Source organism: Neophocaena asiaeorientalis, unplaced genomic scaffold (genome assembly GCF_003031525.2).
Source record: "Neophocaena asiaeorientalis asiaeorientalis breed wild unplaced genomic scaffold, Neophocaena_asiaeorientalis_V1.1 scaffold409, whole genome shotgun sequence".
NCBI lineage: Eukaryota > Metazoa > Chordata > Mammalia > Artiodactyla > Phocoenidae > Neophocaena > Neophocaena asiaeorientalis.
Window position 1 is genome coordinate 757,720 of NW_020175208.1, and position 17,597 is coordinate 775,316.

Genomic DNA, 17,597 nt, shown 5'->3' on the forward strand with positions numbered 1-17,597 from the left:
TCCCCTACATTGGCATTCTTAACCACTGCACCACCAGGGAAGCCCTATTACCCATTTTAAGAAGGGATTTTTAAATATTTTTAATGCACAATATCCAGCCCTTGCTTCAGAGAGTCTTACTCAGTTTATTTCAAGGCCAAGCATCCTCATTTTTAACAGACATCTCAGGGAATTCTGATACAGATAGCACAGGGGACTGTGCTTCAAGAAATCCCGACGTAGGGGGCATAGGTGCAATAATTATGTCAAAGGAAGATCTCTTCTGGCCTTAGGGAAACACGGTGATGTCCATAGCCATCTTTACAATACTCCCAACTGTCCCTTTTCACATCTCTTAGGTGAAGTGACCTTGATGCTACAGTTGTTTTGAGATAGGGGCTGTCTTGCCTCTTCTGTTCAGACTTCCTTTTGGTCTTTGGTAATCAAATATACCTGAACTGTACATTTCCCATCTGACCTTTTAATTTAGGTTTAATTCAGTTTTAATAATGTCTCTGACATGGACCTGTGTTATAAGAGGTCTGTCCTTAGTAGGCTTGGCTGACTTTGGTATGAGAGTGTTTATATAAATATGTTTTAGTTATTTTCTAGTGGACTCTGACGGCAAGGTGGTGACTAACCAGGAAGGCGTGTTCCGCAGCAATTGCATGGATTGTCTGGACAGAACTAATGTGATCCAGAGTCTGTTAGCTCGTCGTTCGCTTCAGGCCCAGCTTCAGGTACAAATGCTTGTTTTCTTTTATCAGATAAACAATATAGCAAAAAAGAAACTTCATCTTTAAAAACCAATAACAAGAAACATTCACATGCCCCCGTCCTAACCCAATTCTTTTTGGTTTTGTGTCTTGCCATCCATGGATGTACACTTTGTCCATAATCATGGTCAGTGTATGTACAGTTTTAAATTTTGCCTTTTTGCTCTAGCATTATATGTGATCATAGTTTTTTTTTTTTGCGGTACATGGGCCTCTCACTGCTGTGCCCTCTCCGGCCGCGGAGCACAGGCTCCGGACGCACAGGCCCAGCGGCCACGGCTCACGGGCCCAGCCGCTCCGCGGCACGTGGGTTCCTCCCGGACCGGGCCACTAACCCGTGTCCCCTGCATCGGCAGGCGGACTGTCAACCACTGCACCACCAGGGAAGCCCATGATCATAGTTTTTAAGAGGTGCATTGTTGTGCTATAATTTACTAAGCCATTTAGGTTTCTATATTTTTGGCTTATAAATAAGACTATAGAGAATATACCTATGTATATTATTATTAGCTTGAATTATTTCCTTTGGGTTAACTCCTGGGTTAAAGAGAATATATACTTTCCAAGAGTGTTATACCAGTTACCCCTAAGACTAGCCAGCAGTGAAAAGTGAATCTTGCCAGCATTAAATATTTTTATTTAGAAAGGTTTTATTTCTTCTTTAATAGTACAGAATAGTACCTCAAAAGTTGTTTGCGTTTGCACCTCTTTTATTGTTTGGCAAGGGATATTAACTCCCAGCTATAAAGTTTCTGACACAGCTTTGCTTTACCAGTAAGACTGTGTTGTTGAGAAAGAATAGGCATAAATATTTTCTTCTCTTTATATTTGGAATTAAAAATATGTATATCCCAGATTTCCAGATCACATTGGCATTTGATGTAGGGAGCAAACAAAATGCATCCCAAGTGGTTTCCTGCCTAAATAATTTGTAAACATTCAACTTTGTTTATGACAATTTTATGGGACTCAGGGCAGAATTATGGAGGGAAAATACCTCCCCAAATCCTCAAGTAGGACATACCAAAGGAGTGGTTGCCCTCTTTGAGCATTCTCTAGCTTGTATGGTACTGTGTCCTTGTCAGTCTGTTGGATTTATTGTACTTCAGAATATATTTTTCAATAGAAACAATATTAGGAATGGTTGTTTCCAAGGCTGATTAACAGAACTCTATTTAACTAGGTTTTGTAATCTGTATTTAACTAATTTACATGTTAAAAATAGTATTATAAAACCTAACCAACCTTCAGAGAGTCTTTGGGCAGGAACGTCTCTAGCCTCAGTGCCAGCTAATGTGGGGACTCCAGTTGTGCCTTTCCCCTTCCAGTGAGGGCAGGTCATTGAGCACGGGCAGGCCCCATTCTGAGGGCGAGAGAGCGAGATGTCATTTGAGCTGAGCAGTGAAGATGGTGGTTCTAAGAGGGTAGCGGGTCTGAGACAAAGACCAAGGCAGGAGTTCCTAATCTGTGGTCAGTGAACTCCAGTGGGGAGTCCATAGAGAGCTTCAGCATGCCCAGGAGTCCTCTGAGATGATATGCAAAGGGCTGTTTGTGGGGAGGTAGGTAGGTAGTAGTCATCCCAATTCTCAAAGGGTCCCAGGGTTAGGGGATAAGTTTGGAGGTCAGAAGTCTGGAGATGGTGAATTGTGAGGAGGTAGAGGGGTAAAGTCAGTGGAAGGTTGGGGGTGGCAGGAAAGGAGGTAGTAATGGCTGGAATCCTGCAGCAGCCTTCCCTCTCCCCCATCCTTTCCCTTCTGCCCCTGTCTCTGAGTTTACAGTCTTGCCACTGTTCCTGCGGTGCTGGGGCTCAAGGGAGAGTGGGGGCTATGGGCAGAAGGAAGCCCAAAGAGAGGCTTTTGCAGCCTGGCCTGAGCGGGAGAGTGCTGTGGTCCCCACGTACAGGGAAAGCATCTCCCACCTACAGCCAGGTGACAGATGATCTGGGGACTATGCTTTTTCTTCCTAAGTCATATGTGCTGAAATCTGTTACACATAAACATAGGTATGATTCTTATTCCAGAGACTAGGAGTTTTGCATGTGGGACAAAAGCTTGAAGAACAAGATGAATTTGAGAAGATTTACAAAAACGGTAGGTAATTTCTTTAACAGAGGCGAGGTTACTCAAAGTCTGAAATAAATATTTTGGATTTAGAGCATTGGTTGTTATTTTAATCATTATCAGCTGATTTTTACTCTTTCTCACAGCCTGGGCTGACAATGCAAATGCTTGTGCCAAACAGTATGCGGGAACTGGTGCCTTGAAGACTGACTTTACCAGGCAAGCCATGCTTTAAAATCACATTCCAGACCAGCGGTTCACAGCTCTGGTGCATAGTAGATCACTCGGGGCAACTTCTAGACAATAGCAACAGCAAACCACCAGTGTCTGGGCCTCATTTCAGACCGGTCAAGTCAGGACTGCAGGGAGATGGGGCCCAGGCACTGGTGTCTTCTTAGCATCCCCGGGTGATTCTGATGCGCAGTGGGGGTTGAGAACCATGGCTCCTTAGCTTTTCTCAAAGCTTGCTGTGCACCTGACTCGCCCCAGTCCCACTCAGCAGGTCTGGGGCAGGGCCTGAGATTCTGTACCCAGGTGGTGCTGGTGCTGTTTTCAAGGACCACACTGGGTAGTGAGAGGCTAGAATGTTTTGAATTTGTTACACATGGTGGTTGGGTCTTTTTCTGCTATATGGATTCCCTGGGAGCAAGATAAGCTTTCTAGTCTCTTTGCTGTTTCATGCCACTTAACCTGGGCTGTGTGTTTCTCTTCTTATTTCTTGTCTTTGCAAGTGGAACTTAGCGTTTTTCCTCTTTGTGCCTACTTTGGTAATATTTTAGAAATAGGATACCCATTTCTTGGACCCGATACTGGTTTCTTTTGTGAGGTGTCTCCTTCATATATTCAGGGATGTTTTTTTAAAAAATCTTTATAATTCACCTATCTCCATACCACATACTTACTGGCTGTAAAACAGTGTGAGAATTTTATATTTTTGCATATTAATGCATAATTGCATATTAATGCAAATCTGTAACTCAAAACTTAACCTCATATTTAACCAGAACTGGGAAGAGAACTCAGTTGGGACTTATAATGGATGGCTGGAACTCACTGATACGGTATTACAAGAACAACTTTTCTGATGGATTTAGACAAGTAAGTTTGTTATTTGATGCTAATTTTTGGTCATTAGGTGGCTGTATCTTTGTACTGTTCTTCAGTAATATAATCATATCTAATTTGGGAGTTACTAATTTCCTTTTTTTCTCTTCTAGGATTCCATAGACTTATTTCTTGGGAACTATTCAGTGGATGAATTAGAATCTCATAGCCCTTTAAGTGTTCCAAGGGATTTGAAATTCCTGGCTGTAAGAAACGTTTATGTTTTTCAAGTTGTTAAAAGCATTGTGTCTGAAGTTATAGATGGTGCCAACTCCCCTTGATATAAAACATTGTATGTTGTTCTAAATGGAACATAAATATTTAAGTGTCCCCAAGGAGCAGATCAGGGAGAGGAGTAAAATAACTTTGGAATGTTTGTCTTTTTTCAAACTTGACTGTCTTTGGCAGATCCTCTTTAAGTGAGAACACAGACGCAAGGGGAGTGTGAGGGCTTCTCATTTCTGGAGACTACTCCCCTGAGGTTCAGGGATTGCCGGAGGCAAACTTGTGACCTGGAAGTTGACTCCTCTGTTCACAAGACTTTTCAAGAGCCTCTCTGGGGTCTCATTCCAGTGGGCAGGGTGTCCTGGAGTGGAGGGGCCTGGTGTCTGGGTTCTCATCTGGGCGACCTCCCTCTGCTTAGCACTCCTTGGTTTGGAGCAAAGCCATGTTTTTTCAGATCTTTTAACCTGTTCGAAGATTTGGGCAGTTATGATCAAAACTCTAAATAATGATGTTTTGCTGAAAGAAAGATACTTTGTATATTAGATTGCAGAAGGGTTTTATTCTCTTTAAAGCAAAGCATGCATAACTGATTGTACAACCATTGATTAGCATCTTATGTGATGGCTTCTCTTTCCGTTTTCTTTTCCAGTTGCCTATTATCATGGTTGTCGCCTTTTCCATGTGCATTATCTGTTTGCTTATGGCTGGTAAGTCTGCCCTTGTTTCACATTCTTACAGTCATTTCTTAGAATGTTGATCTTTCCTGTACAGCGTCTTAAGTGTGCACCTATTCAGTACTTGATGTTTCCCTATTGAATTGAATGAGTAAAGTGGGCAGGTGGGAGGATTAGTCCTTAGATGTGACAGAAGGAAAAATGTATACTCAGTAGCTTGATACTTTTTTTTCCCACTTAAGCTTTTTAAAATATTTTTTTCTTGCTATCAAAGTAATACATAGTAATTACAGAAAATACAGTTGGGCAAAAAAGAAGATAATGTTATTTATCCCCTTGCCTTTCAGAGATAAGCTAATTACTCTTAACATTTTGATGTTTTAATCTTTATAAGTGTGTATTCTTGTTTTCAAAAGTGAGATACAAATTTTTTTGTAATCTGTTTTTTCACTGAGCAATATAAATATTTCCCCACGTTCTTTATTTTTAATGGCTGCACAGTATTCCATTAATGGATGTATAATTTATTTAACCAACCACCTATGTTGGACAAATAAATGTTATTATAGATGAATACATTACTTCTTAAATTTTAATAGTGAAATTGCCTAAGAACCTGAGCTGACAAGGTCTTTATTGGTTTTCTTTTCTCTCTCAATGTTTTTCTGTGTTACTAAGTTAATGGAGACATTTTCATCTTAAATGCATGTTAAGCAGTGTTCAGTGCTCTGGGAGTTTGAGTCTGTAACACGTTGCATTGTGCCTCGAGGTGCAGCCTTAGGCACCTCCAGTCACATCCTCTATCCTGAATTCACTGGGCCGACATTTCTCTGCCTGGCTGACTTCTGCCATCCTCAGGCTCTCCTCTCATGAAGTGTCTCTCTGTTCTCCCACACAGACCTCATCTCCCCCTTTCTGATTTCCACAGCATTTTGTGTACCTCTCTTATAGCACTTTCTTCTTTTAACCTTGTAAGCACCTAGGGATTTCTTCTTCAGAGGCGCTATACTCTTTGGGTCCTGAATGCACCCAAGGTGTATTTCTGTTTGTGTGGTAGTGGTTTGCATACTCATTCGTCTTTCTCACTGAATCAGCAACTTTTTGAAGGCAGAGATGGTGTCTTACTCATTGTTTTACCTCCTGTGTCTGGGATACAGTTTTGCCCTCAGTAAAACTTTGCTGAATTAAGGACTCCTCACCCCCCACACCCCACAGTAATTCTGCCAGCTTCTTGAGGGGAGGCTCAGAACCTGTTCATCTCTGTAATCCCCTCAGTGTTCAGCAGTGTAGGTAGTCATGACACAGGGAGGAGCTGTCTTCTTGTTACTCTAGGGCAGGGGTTAGCAGACGTTTTCTGAAGAGTCAGATAATAAATATTTTAGATTTTGTAAACTATATACGGTCTCTGTTTGCAGAGTTTGTTTTTACAGTTCTTTAAAAATGTAAAAGCCATCACAGTGCAAAAACAAGCCGAGGACTCTCGAGTGCAGCATCACTGTGCCGCATGACTAGGGGGTCTGTGTCACATTTGGGGCAGGAAGGAAGAGGACAGGACCAGCTGGCATGTGCTGCTCACGGTTCAGTTCACACCCTAGATCCTTAGACTTCTCGCTTTAAAACATTGCCCATTGGATGCCATTTTCTGGGAACCACTCCACTGCTGAATTAGTTTTGTTATTTTGGTCTTTTTATATACTTACATTTCCCTGTGGAACCTTTGGAAAGGCAGGGAAATCAAGACCAAGACTCAGCCTAAACAAATGGACCATTCCTTTGGGGAGTGTCCCAGAGTGGGCTTATGAGGAACTGCTTTTTTCTTTATCCAAAAAGAGTTTTAAAACCCAGAGCTGTCAAAATTAGCAGTTGTGGAAATTTGAATGTTTTCAAGTGAAAAGATACTGGATGCTGTGGTTAGTAACATCTCATGTCAGTTAATTGTTGTAATGATCTTTGTGGTGTTTAGATATGACAGTGTCTGATTTCTAGCCCCTACTTTGGTATTTAAGAGAATAGCAAATAAATGCAAGCATGTTCTCTGACAGCTTATTAGGAAAGTGTCTACACCCTGATTTCCTTTCTGGCGTGCCCTCTCAACTGGCTGTTGACCTCTGCATGTTTCCCTGTCAGCAGGTGAGGCCAGTACTATTGCGGGAGAGAAGCAACACTGGGTTCACCTGTTCAAGGAGTTGAACAAAATAGACCTTTTCCCATTGGCCTGCTGCTTCCTTCATGTACTCTAGACTTTGAAAAAAAGTGCATATCAGGAGAGTTGTGTTAAATGTGTTGTATTTATTGAGTTTTGTTTTATACACTTTATTTTTTTTTTTGGTACGCGGGCCTCTCACTGTTGTGGCCTCTCCCGTTGCGGAGCACAGGCTCCGGACGCGCAGGCTCAGCGGCCACGGCTCACGGGCCCAGCCGCTCTGCGGCATGTGGGATCTTCCCGGACTGGGGCACGAACCCGTGTCCCCTGCATCGGCAGGCGGACTCTCAACCACTGCACCACGAGGGAAGCCCCTATACACTTTAATACATAACTTTTCTGAAGCATGTATATTAGTAAAGTTATTTTCCATAACAGAAAAACCCGAATGAACTTTTTGGCCAACCCAGTATTTTTTGTGTTGGCATTTTAGTAGTAGCTGATACCTGTCATAGATAGGACTATGAACTAAACTATTAGTAATAATTTCTTATAATATTAAAGTATATAATCTAAAACTAATAATTACTATTTGCTTGATATAACCTGAAATTAGTTTAGTTAAGCGGTTCTCAAAATGTGGTCTCTCGACCCATAGCATCAGCATAATCGGGGAACTTGTTAGAAATGCAGATTCTTGGACGCCACCCCAGGCCTGCTAAATGGGACAGACACGCTGGGGTTCAGCCCAGCAGCTGATTCTTTATCAAGCCCTGAAGCGGATTCTGTTGCCAGCCAGAGTTTGAGAACCACTGGTTTAAACCTTAATTGAGAGGTTCTTATATTTTTCCTTCGGATGTGTTTGTAAACTTTAATGTTGTCAAGATGTGCTAAACGGCTGAAAGCTGGATCTAGTATCAATAAAATGACTTGTTATTTATCAGCTCTTTGTTTTTAAAATCAACAGGTGACACCTGGACAGAAACACTGGCATATGTGCTCTTCTGGGGAGTTGCAAGCATTGGAACATTTTTTATTATTCTTTACAATGGCAAAGATTTTGTTGATGCTCCCAGATTGGTCCAGAAAGAAAAGATAGACTGAATTTGTGTCTGTGGAAAGCGGCTTGGCTTGGAAGATTCCATTATGCAGAACTGGAGTCTTTACTGACCCGCTTTCCACGTCAGCCCAAGGTCTTTTTAAATCCTTTATCCAAAAGCACATCTTGCGCTTTGTGTGGGGGTGATGACTTAGAATTGATCTGATGTTACTGCCTTGATGATCTCTTTACTATGGGGATGGTTATCATTTGAAGCTATTCTATAATTAAAATGTAACCTCAATTCAGCTCACGGAATGGAAGGAATCTATTCATTGTCAGTTTAATCAGCTGTTGCAGAATAAGTAATATATTTTAAAAAAATCTAGCTTCTTTCCTTATTTAAAACAGTGAAATTATTTTTGTAGCTCAGTTTATTGTCACTGTAGAAGCAGTTTCTGTTAGCAAGCATACTTTTCCATACATCTTTGGACTTTTCTTTAGTTTAATAATAAGCTAACTCTACTCTGTTTATAAAATGTCTTTTCCATACATCAAGTAGTTGGACGAAATAGTCTGTGACTACATGGTAGGAAAGAGGAGACCAGGGTCTGGTGTTCCTTTGGAGCTTCATTTGGGCTGCCTTACGAGTTCAGTCAGCTTTAGCTGTGCAGTTTAAGTGTGATGAAAAAGGTTCAGGTGTATTTTATCTTTTTTAAAAGGTGTAAATGAAATCAAAGAATGTGAAGTCTCTCTCTTATGCTAGAGGTCCAAAGCCTCCTCTGTTTTCAGGATTGCCCCAGTGTGGAAAATGCCCTTGGTTGGTCAGCTCCTTCATTCCGGACCTTTCGGTTTCTTGGGGGTCTTTCATGGAGACATGCAGGCCTCTGAGCGGGTCTTGTGCTGAATCCGATGTTGCACTTGGAGGCAGCAGCTGCTTTTCCACGCACGGTAGTGTCGATGCTTTTCCCTATTTAAGGGTTTTTGTTAGCTGTCAGTAAGTCTAAAATTTAGTGCTTCCAGGTAGTTACAGCTCTCCAAATCAAGGACCAACTTAAACTTTAATTTATGTGAAGAAATAAATCTGAAAAAATACACTCTAGAAGCTGCGCATAGTTCTAATTATAAGGCAGACTGTATATTCAAATTGTAATGATGAGGTTTAAAAATTAGAAAAGTATGTAAGGAAGTATAATTGCCACTATTTTAAAACAGTTCAATTAAATACTGCTACAATATTTGTGTTGTGCTTGAAAATATGTACAGTTTTTTCAATGGTAATACCTTTTCCTGTCCTTCAATATCTCTAAAGAGCGCCTTGATTTTAACATTACCTTTTTTCCAACATTATCTTTTATAAACATTAATAAGAGTTGTTGCTTTTAGAAACTTTAAAGGAAATAATAGCTGGAAACCCCTCTGTAGCTTAAAGTCAGTCATTAAAACTCACAATAGGGTAAGTAATTAGAACTACCTACTCTTGTACATAAGCATAATTTGTTCCAAAGAGGAAATATCGAAACTTAGTTCATGTCTACTGTAATGTATTACTCAGATGCTACTGGGCATTTCACATTAAGAACTTATTTCAGCGACCACAACAAAGACCAAATCTGAACTGCTGACGTGGCTGTTTTGCAGTGAATGGGCTAATGTTGGTGTGTTAGATCTTAAGGTATCAATATTTCAGAACCCTGCAATGATTATATTTCTAAATTCATGTACTGTCCATCCGTAAGTGAAAATAAAATGTCATACTCTTTTCTAACTAATGTTGGTGTCATTCCTATACCTTGTTTTACAAAGGGATGTTCCTTTTTATAAAAAACATGCAAAGCAATGTGTGGTCATTATAGAAGAATGAGACAATGTAAGTAAGCAAGAAAATGAGTAGCTTCTGAAATTCTACTTTCCAATTATGGCCACTTTAAAAATTGTGTTTATCCTTTTATAATTATTTTTCAGTTAGATATTCCAGGGGAATATTTAGTATAGTGTTCATTAAAAGATGTCCCCTGTATTCCCACCTCCAAATTGTAATTTCTTTTTCAAAATGATAGAGGCTCTCAACCAAGAAGTGGGACAATATGCTTATTAGAAAACGTCCTCTCAGGCCACAGGAAGATGTCAGGGAGCCCGAGGGAAATGCTGATGTAGACACCTCGGTGCCTAGGAGACCCTTGCACGTGTGTGTGTGGTGTGTGAAGGGTGTTTTGGGGGGAAGTGGCTTAAACAAGGGTTTGGGGGTTTTTCCTCCTGCTTGCCTATGAGTCCTGATGTCAGAAGTTTTCCTACTACAGATAAATTACAATAAGTCTTTAAAATATTATGTTCTTTGGCACATGGACCTCTCCACCTTGGCATCTTGGTTCACCAAAGCCAGCAAGATGGAAGTCACAGTCTTTTTTAACCTAATCTCAGAAGTGTCATCCCATCACTTGTGCCATATTCTATGCATTAGAAACAAGCCACTAGATCAGCTCACTCGGGGAGGGGATTACACAGGGCATGAATACCGGGAGGTGGGGCTCTCTAGAAGTCTGTTCCCACAGCCTGTAAGGAGAGAAAAATCCAAAGTCATGATTCAGAGCTGGTGCTGGAGGGAATCGGGTGTTTCCTGTGCTGTGCCGTTGAGGTCTTTGCCTGTTTCTGTTAGATTGCTTGTCCTTAAAGATTTCTGAAATTCTTTATATATTCTGGAGAGTAATTCTTTGTTGCTTATATGTACTACATATATCTTCTTCTAGTTTGTGGCTTGTCTTTTCATTTTCTTGTGGTTACTTTTGGTGAAAGAAGTGTATAATTTCAATGGTGTTGAATTTACCAGAAATTTCCTACCATCCCTTGTGCTTGGGTAAGGCAACATTGCTCAACACCAAGGGACTTCTTTTCACATAATTTTGCTTTTTCATGTCAGGTCTTTTCCCATTCTATAAAGTAAGGAAATGGTCTGTGTCAATCCAGGTAGATCAGATTATGCTGCGGTAACAAATGATCCCCAAATTTCAGTGGCTTTAAAAAAATGAAGACTTATTTCTCACTCATTCTATGTATCCTTGAAGGGTCTGCTGCAGCTCTGCTACATGACATCTGCATCCTGGGACCCAGACTGACGGAACAGCTTCACACAGGAACATTACCAGTTGTTCTGGCAGAAAGAAAAGGGAGAAGTTTCTGCTTGAAGGTGACAATCTCTTCTGTTCACATTTCATTGGTCAAAGCAAGTCGCATGGCCATACTTGAAGTGATGGAGGGAGGAGAGTGTAGCCCCTGGGGAGGGACTGTGTGCTGTCATCCGACACAGGCTCCAGTTTTCTTTTCCCACTGGGTTAACGGGAAGAGTTAGCAGAGAGCCTTCCCGACTCCCTCCGTCCTGCTGTGCGATGCTGCCACCATCACACATCAGGCTCCCCTCCACTTGCGGGGTTTCGGCTTTCTGTTCTGTCCTGTTGGCCTGGGTGTTTTCACTGCTGAGAACTCTTCCTCACGCGGCCGTGTCTTGCAGGATGCCCTGGCTCTTCCCTGAGCTCTGGGCCCCCAGTTTCTCAGTCTGTTCGGCAAAGCATTGTCCTGAGTGTTTGGACTAACATGAGTCCTGTGTGCTCAGAGCTGTTTTTTGACAGTAGGGATCTGTGGTGAGAACCATTTGGAAACATTGGGTTAAACATAGTCAAAGACTTGTCTCAATTCTCGGACTTGTCAGAGGTTTGACACCCCTAGAGGGGGTGTGCAACGCAGCAGCACCCAGACTTTTTGGTCTGTGGAATTTATTTACAGAGCATCTCAATAGGACGATTCTGTGAAACTGATTTTGAGTAAGGCTCGCGAGCCTTATGAGGGCGAGCACTCTGGCCATGGAGTTAAAGAAAACATGGGCTCTGATTTATATTTGGACCTCACTTGTGTGTTGAACTTGGTCTCTTAACTATAAATTCTTGGATTCTCATCCATATGGCAGTTCCCTAGGATAACACATGCACACGGACACACCCCTGCTGAGAAACCCAGGTAAGTCTACAGGCGGGAGCTCTTCCTTGATGTCCAGCTCTCATCCTCTGTGTTGGACGTCACGCAGAGGCTCCATAAATGGGATTTCACTGCGGGGGTGGAGGGGGAGAGACAACTAAAAGGAGTTGTGACATGTTTAATTATTACCACGAATGCCCTGGTCCTGCGTGAACTGGTCAGATGGCCTGTTTGTTCTTAGCACTTCCCTTTACAGATTATTTTGAGCATAACTTTGTCTTTGCTTTTTGTTTGTTTTAGCCAAAGGCCCAGACATTCGTCTTTCTTCACCATTTTCAGTGATGCGTGCCTGTTGCCTGTTTATTTTTCTAGCTGTAGGAAGCTAAAGTCGCATCTATTAAAATATCATGTTACATTTTATGTCCTAAATTGAGCTCCTATTAGATTTCGGTTTAAACATAGACTCTGAGGTTAGGAGAAGTAGAAAGTACAGGTTGTAAGTCATGTTTGGAGAATTTAAGATGGCCTTCTCCTGACCTTTTGGGAGCACACATTCTCCTGGGTTCTGTCCAGCTTTATTCACAACTCCATTGCCTACTGATGTCTCCTCTCTGCTTTATCCCTGTTCTAGTTATCTATTTCTGGAAAGTAATCTCACAGTGTTGCGAGTTAGGAATGGAGCCTGCCACAGCTGGGTGATCTCTTCTGTTCCAGATGGCACTGACAGAGGTCACTCAGTGATACTCAGCTGACAGAGGGGCTGGTCTCTGGTCTGCGCTGGTTTGGTGCTGCACAAGGGTGGCTGGAAGGTGGACCAGCTGGTTCTGTGAGCTGGAGCACCTCCATGTGGCTTTGCAGCACGGCAGCCTCAAGGTCGTAGGACTTCATACCTGGTTGGCTCACGGCAGCCGGAGTGAGAGTTCCAGCAAACCAGGTGGAAGCTTGCATGGTATGATCTAGCCTCTAATGTCCAGTGGTGTCCCTTCTGCCATATTCTATTGGTTGGAGCCCTCACAAACCCACTCAGATTCAGGGGGAGGGACACAGACCCCCTCTCTCAATGAGAAAGATGGAAAAGAACCTGTGGCCCTGTCTGGACACATGTTGGATTTTTTTGTAGGCTTTGGTCCTAAGCCCTCATCTCCATGTACACTTACCCCAGGTGATGTCATTTAGACCCATGGTTTTAAAATAGCATCTTGATGCTGTGACTCCCAAATATATATACATCTAGATCGGAGCTTTCCAAAAGGTTCAGATTCTAATGCTCTGCTGCCCACCCGATATTCCCACCTGATTCACTTGGCATCTCAAACGCAGTATGGTCAAGCAGAGCTCTTTTTTTTCCCCCCAGAGCTCTTGATTTATACTCTGCAGACTGGTTCCATGCCGAGTTTTCTCCATCTCAGGAAATGCCACCAGCATCCACCCAGTAAGTCAGACATTTCATCCCTCTCCTCTCAACTATGCATCCAGTCCATAAGCAAGTCTTGGCAACTCTCCCCTGCCAAAATATAACTCAGACCCACCTATTCCTCTCCATATTCATTTCCAAGTCTATGCCACCATCATCTTTCCCATGGACTTCCTAAAGTAGCTCCTGGAATAATTTTCCAAGGTCCCCATCTACAACCCTCACCAGTCTGTTCTCCACAGCTACAAGTGATCTTTCAAGTGTAAACTAGATGACGCAGGGCCCCACGTTAAACCCTCAGGTGAGATTCTCTTGCTCTTTGAAGGAAACCGGAGCTCTGTTGTGGCCTATAAGGCCTTATATGACCTGGTCTCTGCCCACTTCTCCAAGCTCATCTCCCATCGCTCCCGTCCCCAGTCCAACCACAGGCCTCCTTTCTGCTCTTTCTCCCCTGAGGGCCTTTGCACTGCCATTGCCTCTGCCTGGACAGACCTTCCAGCAATTCCAATAACTAGTTCATTCTTCTTCAAAATTCAGTCCACGTATCTCCTCCTCGACCACCTGATTGAAGCACTGTCCCTCTCACACCATCACTTGGCCCATTTATTTCCTTCTTAGAAAAGATCACAGTCTGTAATTATATCATTTGTTACCTGTCATTGTCTTTTTCCCTTCCAGAATTTAAGAGCCATGAAGTCCAGAGACCAGAACTTTCCCCAGAGCCTACACAGGGACTGGATTGTAGTATAGTCCGTAAAGGCTGATCCTGTGCAGCTGGGCAATACGAAAGGACACATGAGTCACATGTAAGAGACTGGTCAGAAAATTCTGCTTGAGAATTTCATATTTGTAGACGTACTTTTTGCCTTGCAAAGGATTGTTTAAATCGCTTGTTTTTTTTTTCTTCCTGACTGGATGCTGAGTAGAAAATGGTTGGGTGAATTAATTCTCTTCCCCAGCTTTTCTGTCTATAAAGTGGAACAGCCATAAGTTAATTTTTCTATGTAAAATAACTTACAGAAATCTAACACAATAGTTTACACGCTCTTTCCGCCCCAGGACAGTTCTGAGGTCACACCCAAACCTATTGTGTGGGTTCTCATGGCCTCAGCCAACAAGGGATTCTGAGGTGGGCAGACTGCCCAGGGCACCTCTCAAAAGGGTTGGAAAGATTCTGCAGCAATTCGGAAGAGCTCACATTCTGTTTAAATCCAGCAAATTAGAATTTTTCCCCCTAATTTCTCTTTTGGATGCTACCCTTCCTGTTATCATGTGATCCTCTTCTCATGTGATGGCCTTCATACACTGCATTGGTGCGGTTTCACTGCGTGTGAGGAAGCAAACAGAGAAGGCAGTAGAAAAGAGACCAGATGGATTCTCCTTTATTTTCCTTTTTTTTGTTTTCAAAATTAGCTAGTATGTTTACATAAGGAGGGAAAATCTTGTGTTGAGAGGTCTCAAAACAAAACTACATCTCATAAGTGAACAAAAAGACCTAGAGATATATTTGTTTAGGGTTTTATTTATGACAATTGCTAAAAAAAAACAAATATTTCCCTACCTGATTCTTTAGAACTAAGAGTAGGTGTGTTTTTAGTATAATCAGAAAGCTTTCTGGAGTCCATGTCTGGCTCTAATGTCATTGTACTGCTAAGGGCACAGGGATGAAACGTGCCTTTTTCTCTCCAGCTTATTGGAAGAGGGTGGACAAATGTTAAGATGACTGCTTTTGTGCAGTCCCTAGAAAATAGTCAAAGAATTCAAAGAATTTTTTGAAACAGGACTGAGGATTACTATGAAATGTTCTGCTCTTCGTGCAGTTCTCAGAAAGCAGAATAAAACTGAACCCAAGCTGGAGACATTTTCATCTGGAGCACATTAGTCTATAATAATGGGACTTCACCTGTTCGACTTCTGTGAGCAAATATTTTTCTGGAGAAGTAACTTTTCCATACAATTAGAAATGCTCAAAAGTGCTTTCAAAATTTTAAAGGTCACTTTCGATGTAAGTGTGCTTAAATGTATGACACATTTTCCTTCTCTCTTAAATAGGGCCCTGGTTCTCTGATTGGCAGGTTCCCAGGCGTGGCCTGGACACCAGGAGTTTTCAATGCTCCCGGGTGGTTTGAATGGACACTGAGGTGGAGGACCTCTGAAGTACAGCAACTGTGAATGAAGAGCTGCTCTAGAACATTTGTGTCTATGCTCCTGAGGATACCTAGCATTCAGGGCTGAAATACCCAGGTGATGACCAACCCCCGAGGGGCGGCCCCTGTTGTAAGACAGTGACCAGGGCTGGGGGCTCGGAGACTGTGACCCGTAAGGATTCAGGAACAGACTCTGTGCTGTGTATTTGCTGTTGAGTGTGCTCACTCTCCAAGCCTTGATAGCTGAGGTTTTGTGACACCGAAGAACCCTCTGGTAAGAAATCGGAGGACTGACTAATTGTGGTAAGTAAATGCTGGTTCATGCATTTTAAAGCCAAGTGATTTTTTTTTTCTTTTCCATTATGGTTTATCACAGAATACTGGATATAGTTCCCTGTGCTAGAGTAGGACCTTGTTGTTTACCCATTCTATAAAGAATAGTTGGCATCTGCTGATCCCAGCCTCCCAATCCATCCTTCCCCCACGCCCCCTCCTCCTTGGCAAACCACACGTCTGTTCTGTTTCTGTTTCATAGATAAGTTCGTTTGTATCATATTTTAGATTCCACATATAAGTGACATCATATGGTATATTTGTCTTTCTCTTTCTGACGTACTTAGTATGATCATCTCTAGGTCCATCCATTTTGCCGCAAATGGCATGATTTCGTTCTTTTTTATGGCTCAGTAATATTCCATTGTATATATGTGCCACATCTTCTTTATCCATTCATCTGTTGATGGACATTTAGATTGTTTCCATGTCTTGGCTATTGTAAATAGTGCTGCTGTAAACACAGGGGTGCCTGTATCTTTCTGAATTATAGTTTTGTCTGGATACACGCCCAGGAGTGGGATTGCTGGATCATACGGCAACTCTATTTTTAGTTTTTTTGAGGAACCTCCATACTGTTCTCCATAGTAGCTGCACCAGTTTACATTCCCACCAACAGTGTAGGATGGTTCTGCTTTCTCCACACCTTCTCCAGCATTTGTTATTTGTAGACTTTATTTATTTATTTATTTAGCAGGGGCTACTCTTTGTTGCGGTGTGCGGACTTCTCATTGCAGTGGCTTCTCTCGTTGCGGAACACAGGCTCTAGGCACGCGGGCTTCAGTAGTTGTGGCTCCCGGGCTTTAGAGCGCAGGCTCAGTAGTTGTGGCACACAGGCTTAGTTGCTCCGCAGCATGTGGGATCTTCCCAGACCAGGGCTCGAACCCATGTCCCCTGCATTGGCAGGTGGATTCTTAACCACTGCGCCACCAGGGAAGCCCTATCTGTAGACTTTTTAATGATGGTCATTCTGACTGGTGTGTGACATTTTGATTTGTAGCTTTGATTTGCATTTCTCTATTAGTGATGTTGAACATCTTTTCACGTGCATGTTGGCCATCTGTATGTTATCTTTGCAGAAATGTCTATTTAGGCCTTCTGCCCATTTTTGGATTGGGTTATTTTTTGTTGTTGACTTGTATGAGCTGTTTGTATATTTTGGAAATTAAGCCCTTGTTGGTAACATCATTTGCAAATATTTTCTTCCAGTCCATAGGTTGTCTTTTTGTTGTGTTTATGGTTTCTTTTGCTGTGTAACAGCTTAAGTTTGTTTAGGTCCCATTTGTGTATTTTTGCTTTTATCTCTGTTCTCTCGGGAGAGTGACCTAAGAAAACATTGGCACGATTTATGTCAGAGAATGCTTTACCTATGTTCTCTTCTAGGAGTCTTATGGTGTCGTGTCTTATATTTGAGTTTATTCTTGTATATGGGGTGAGGGTGTGTTCTAACATCATTGACTTACATGCCGCTCTCCAGTTTGCCTAACACCACCAAGTGGTCTTTTTATGGGCATCAGGTGAAGCTGGAAGTTCAAGACTACCTAAGACCTTTCTAATGCGTATTTCTTGTTATAGGGAGGTTTATGGCATGAAAAAGAAAAGCCGTCTCTAGCTGATGTCCCAGGTGAATGTGTAAGTGTCTTTAAAGATGTCTGTACAAATCTACTCAAAGAAACTTTGTGTGCTGCACTGAGAGCATGGAATTGAGGAGTGTTAGAGCAGTAAGGGACCTCCTCA

The 17,597-nt window shown here is 42.2% G+C and overlaps 2 protein-coding genes and 1 long non-coding RNA gene across 4 annotated transcripts in view; 2 read left to right on the forward strand and 1 right to left on the reverse strand.

The window, feature by feature from the left end:
• The window catches only part of SACM1L (SAC1 like phosphatidylinositide phosphatase), a 57,219-nt gene extending 47,447 nt beyond the window's left edge, over positions 1-9,772 (forward strand). For both annotated transcript variants that reach the window (XM_024765256.1, XM_024765257.1), the window contains 7 exons: positions 581-719; positions 2,776-2,845; positions 2,962-3,034; positions 3,820-3,913; positions 4,033-4,125; positions 4,794-4,851; positions 7,929-9,772. In XM_024765256.1, the coding sequence (XP_024621024.1) occupies positions 581-719; positions 2,776-2,845; positions 2,962-3,034; positions 3,820-3,913; positions 4,033-4,125; positions 4,794-4,851; positions 7,929-8,065 (664 nt within the window). In that variant the 3' untranslated portion in view covers positions 8,066-9,772. The remainder of the gene's footprint in view (positions 1-580; positions 720-2,775; positions 2,846-2,961; positions 3,035-3,819; positions 3,914-4,032; positions 4,126-4,793; positions 4,852-7,928) is intronic.
• Positions 9,773-13,303: 3,531 nt separating this feature from the next.
• Positions 13,304-17,486, forward strand: LOC112413330 (uncharacterized). Its single transcript, XR_003005954.1, has 3 exons — positions 13,304-14,186; positions 15,433-15,830; positions 17,436-17,486. It is a non-coding gene; the product is annotated as an uncharacterized LOC112413330 (long non-coding RNA).
• Positions 14,202-17,597, reverse strand: part of SLC6A20 (solute carrier family 6 member 20) — a 43,499-nt gene continuing 40,103 nt past the window's right edge. Inside the window, exon 11 of the mRNA XM_024765255.1 lies at positions 14,202-14,348. Coding sequence (XP_024621023.1) covers positions 14,262-14,348 — 87 coding nt within the window. The 3' untranslated portion in view covers positions 14,202-14,261. The remainder of the gene's footprint in view (positions 14,349-17,597) is intronic.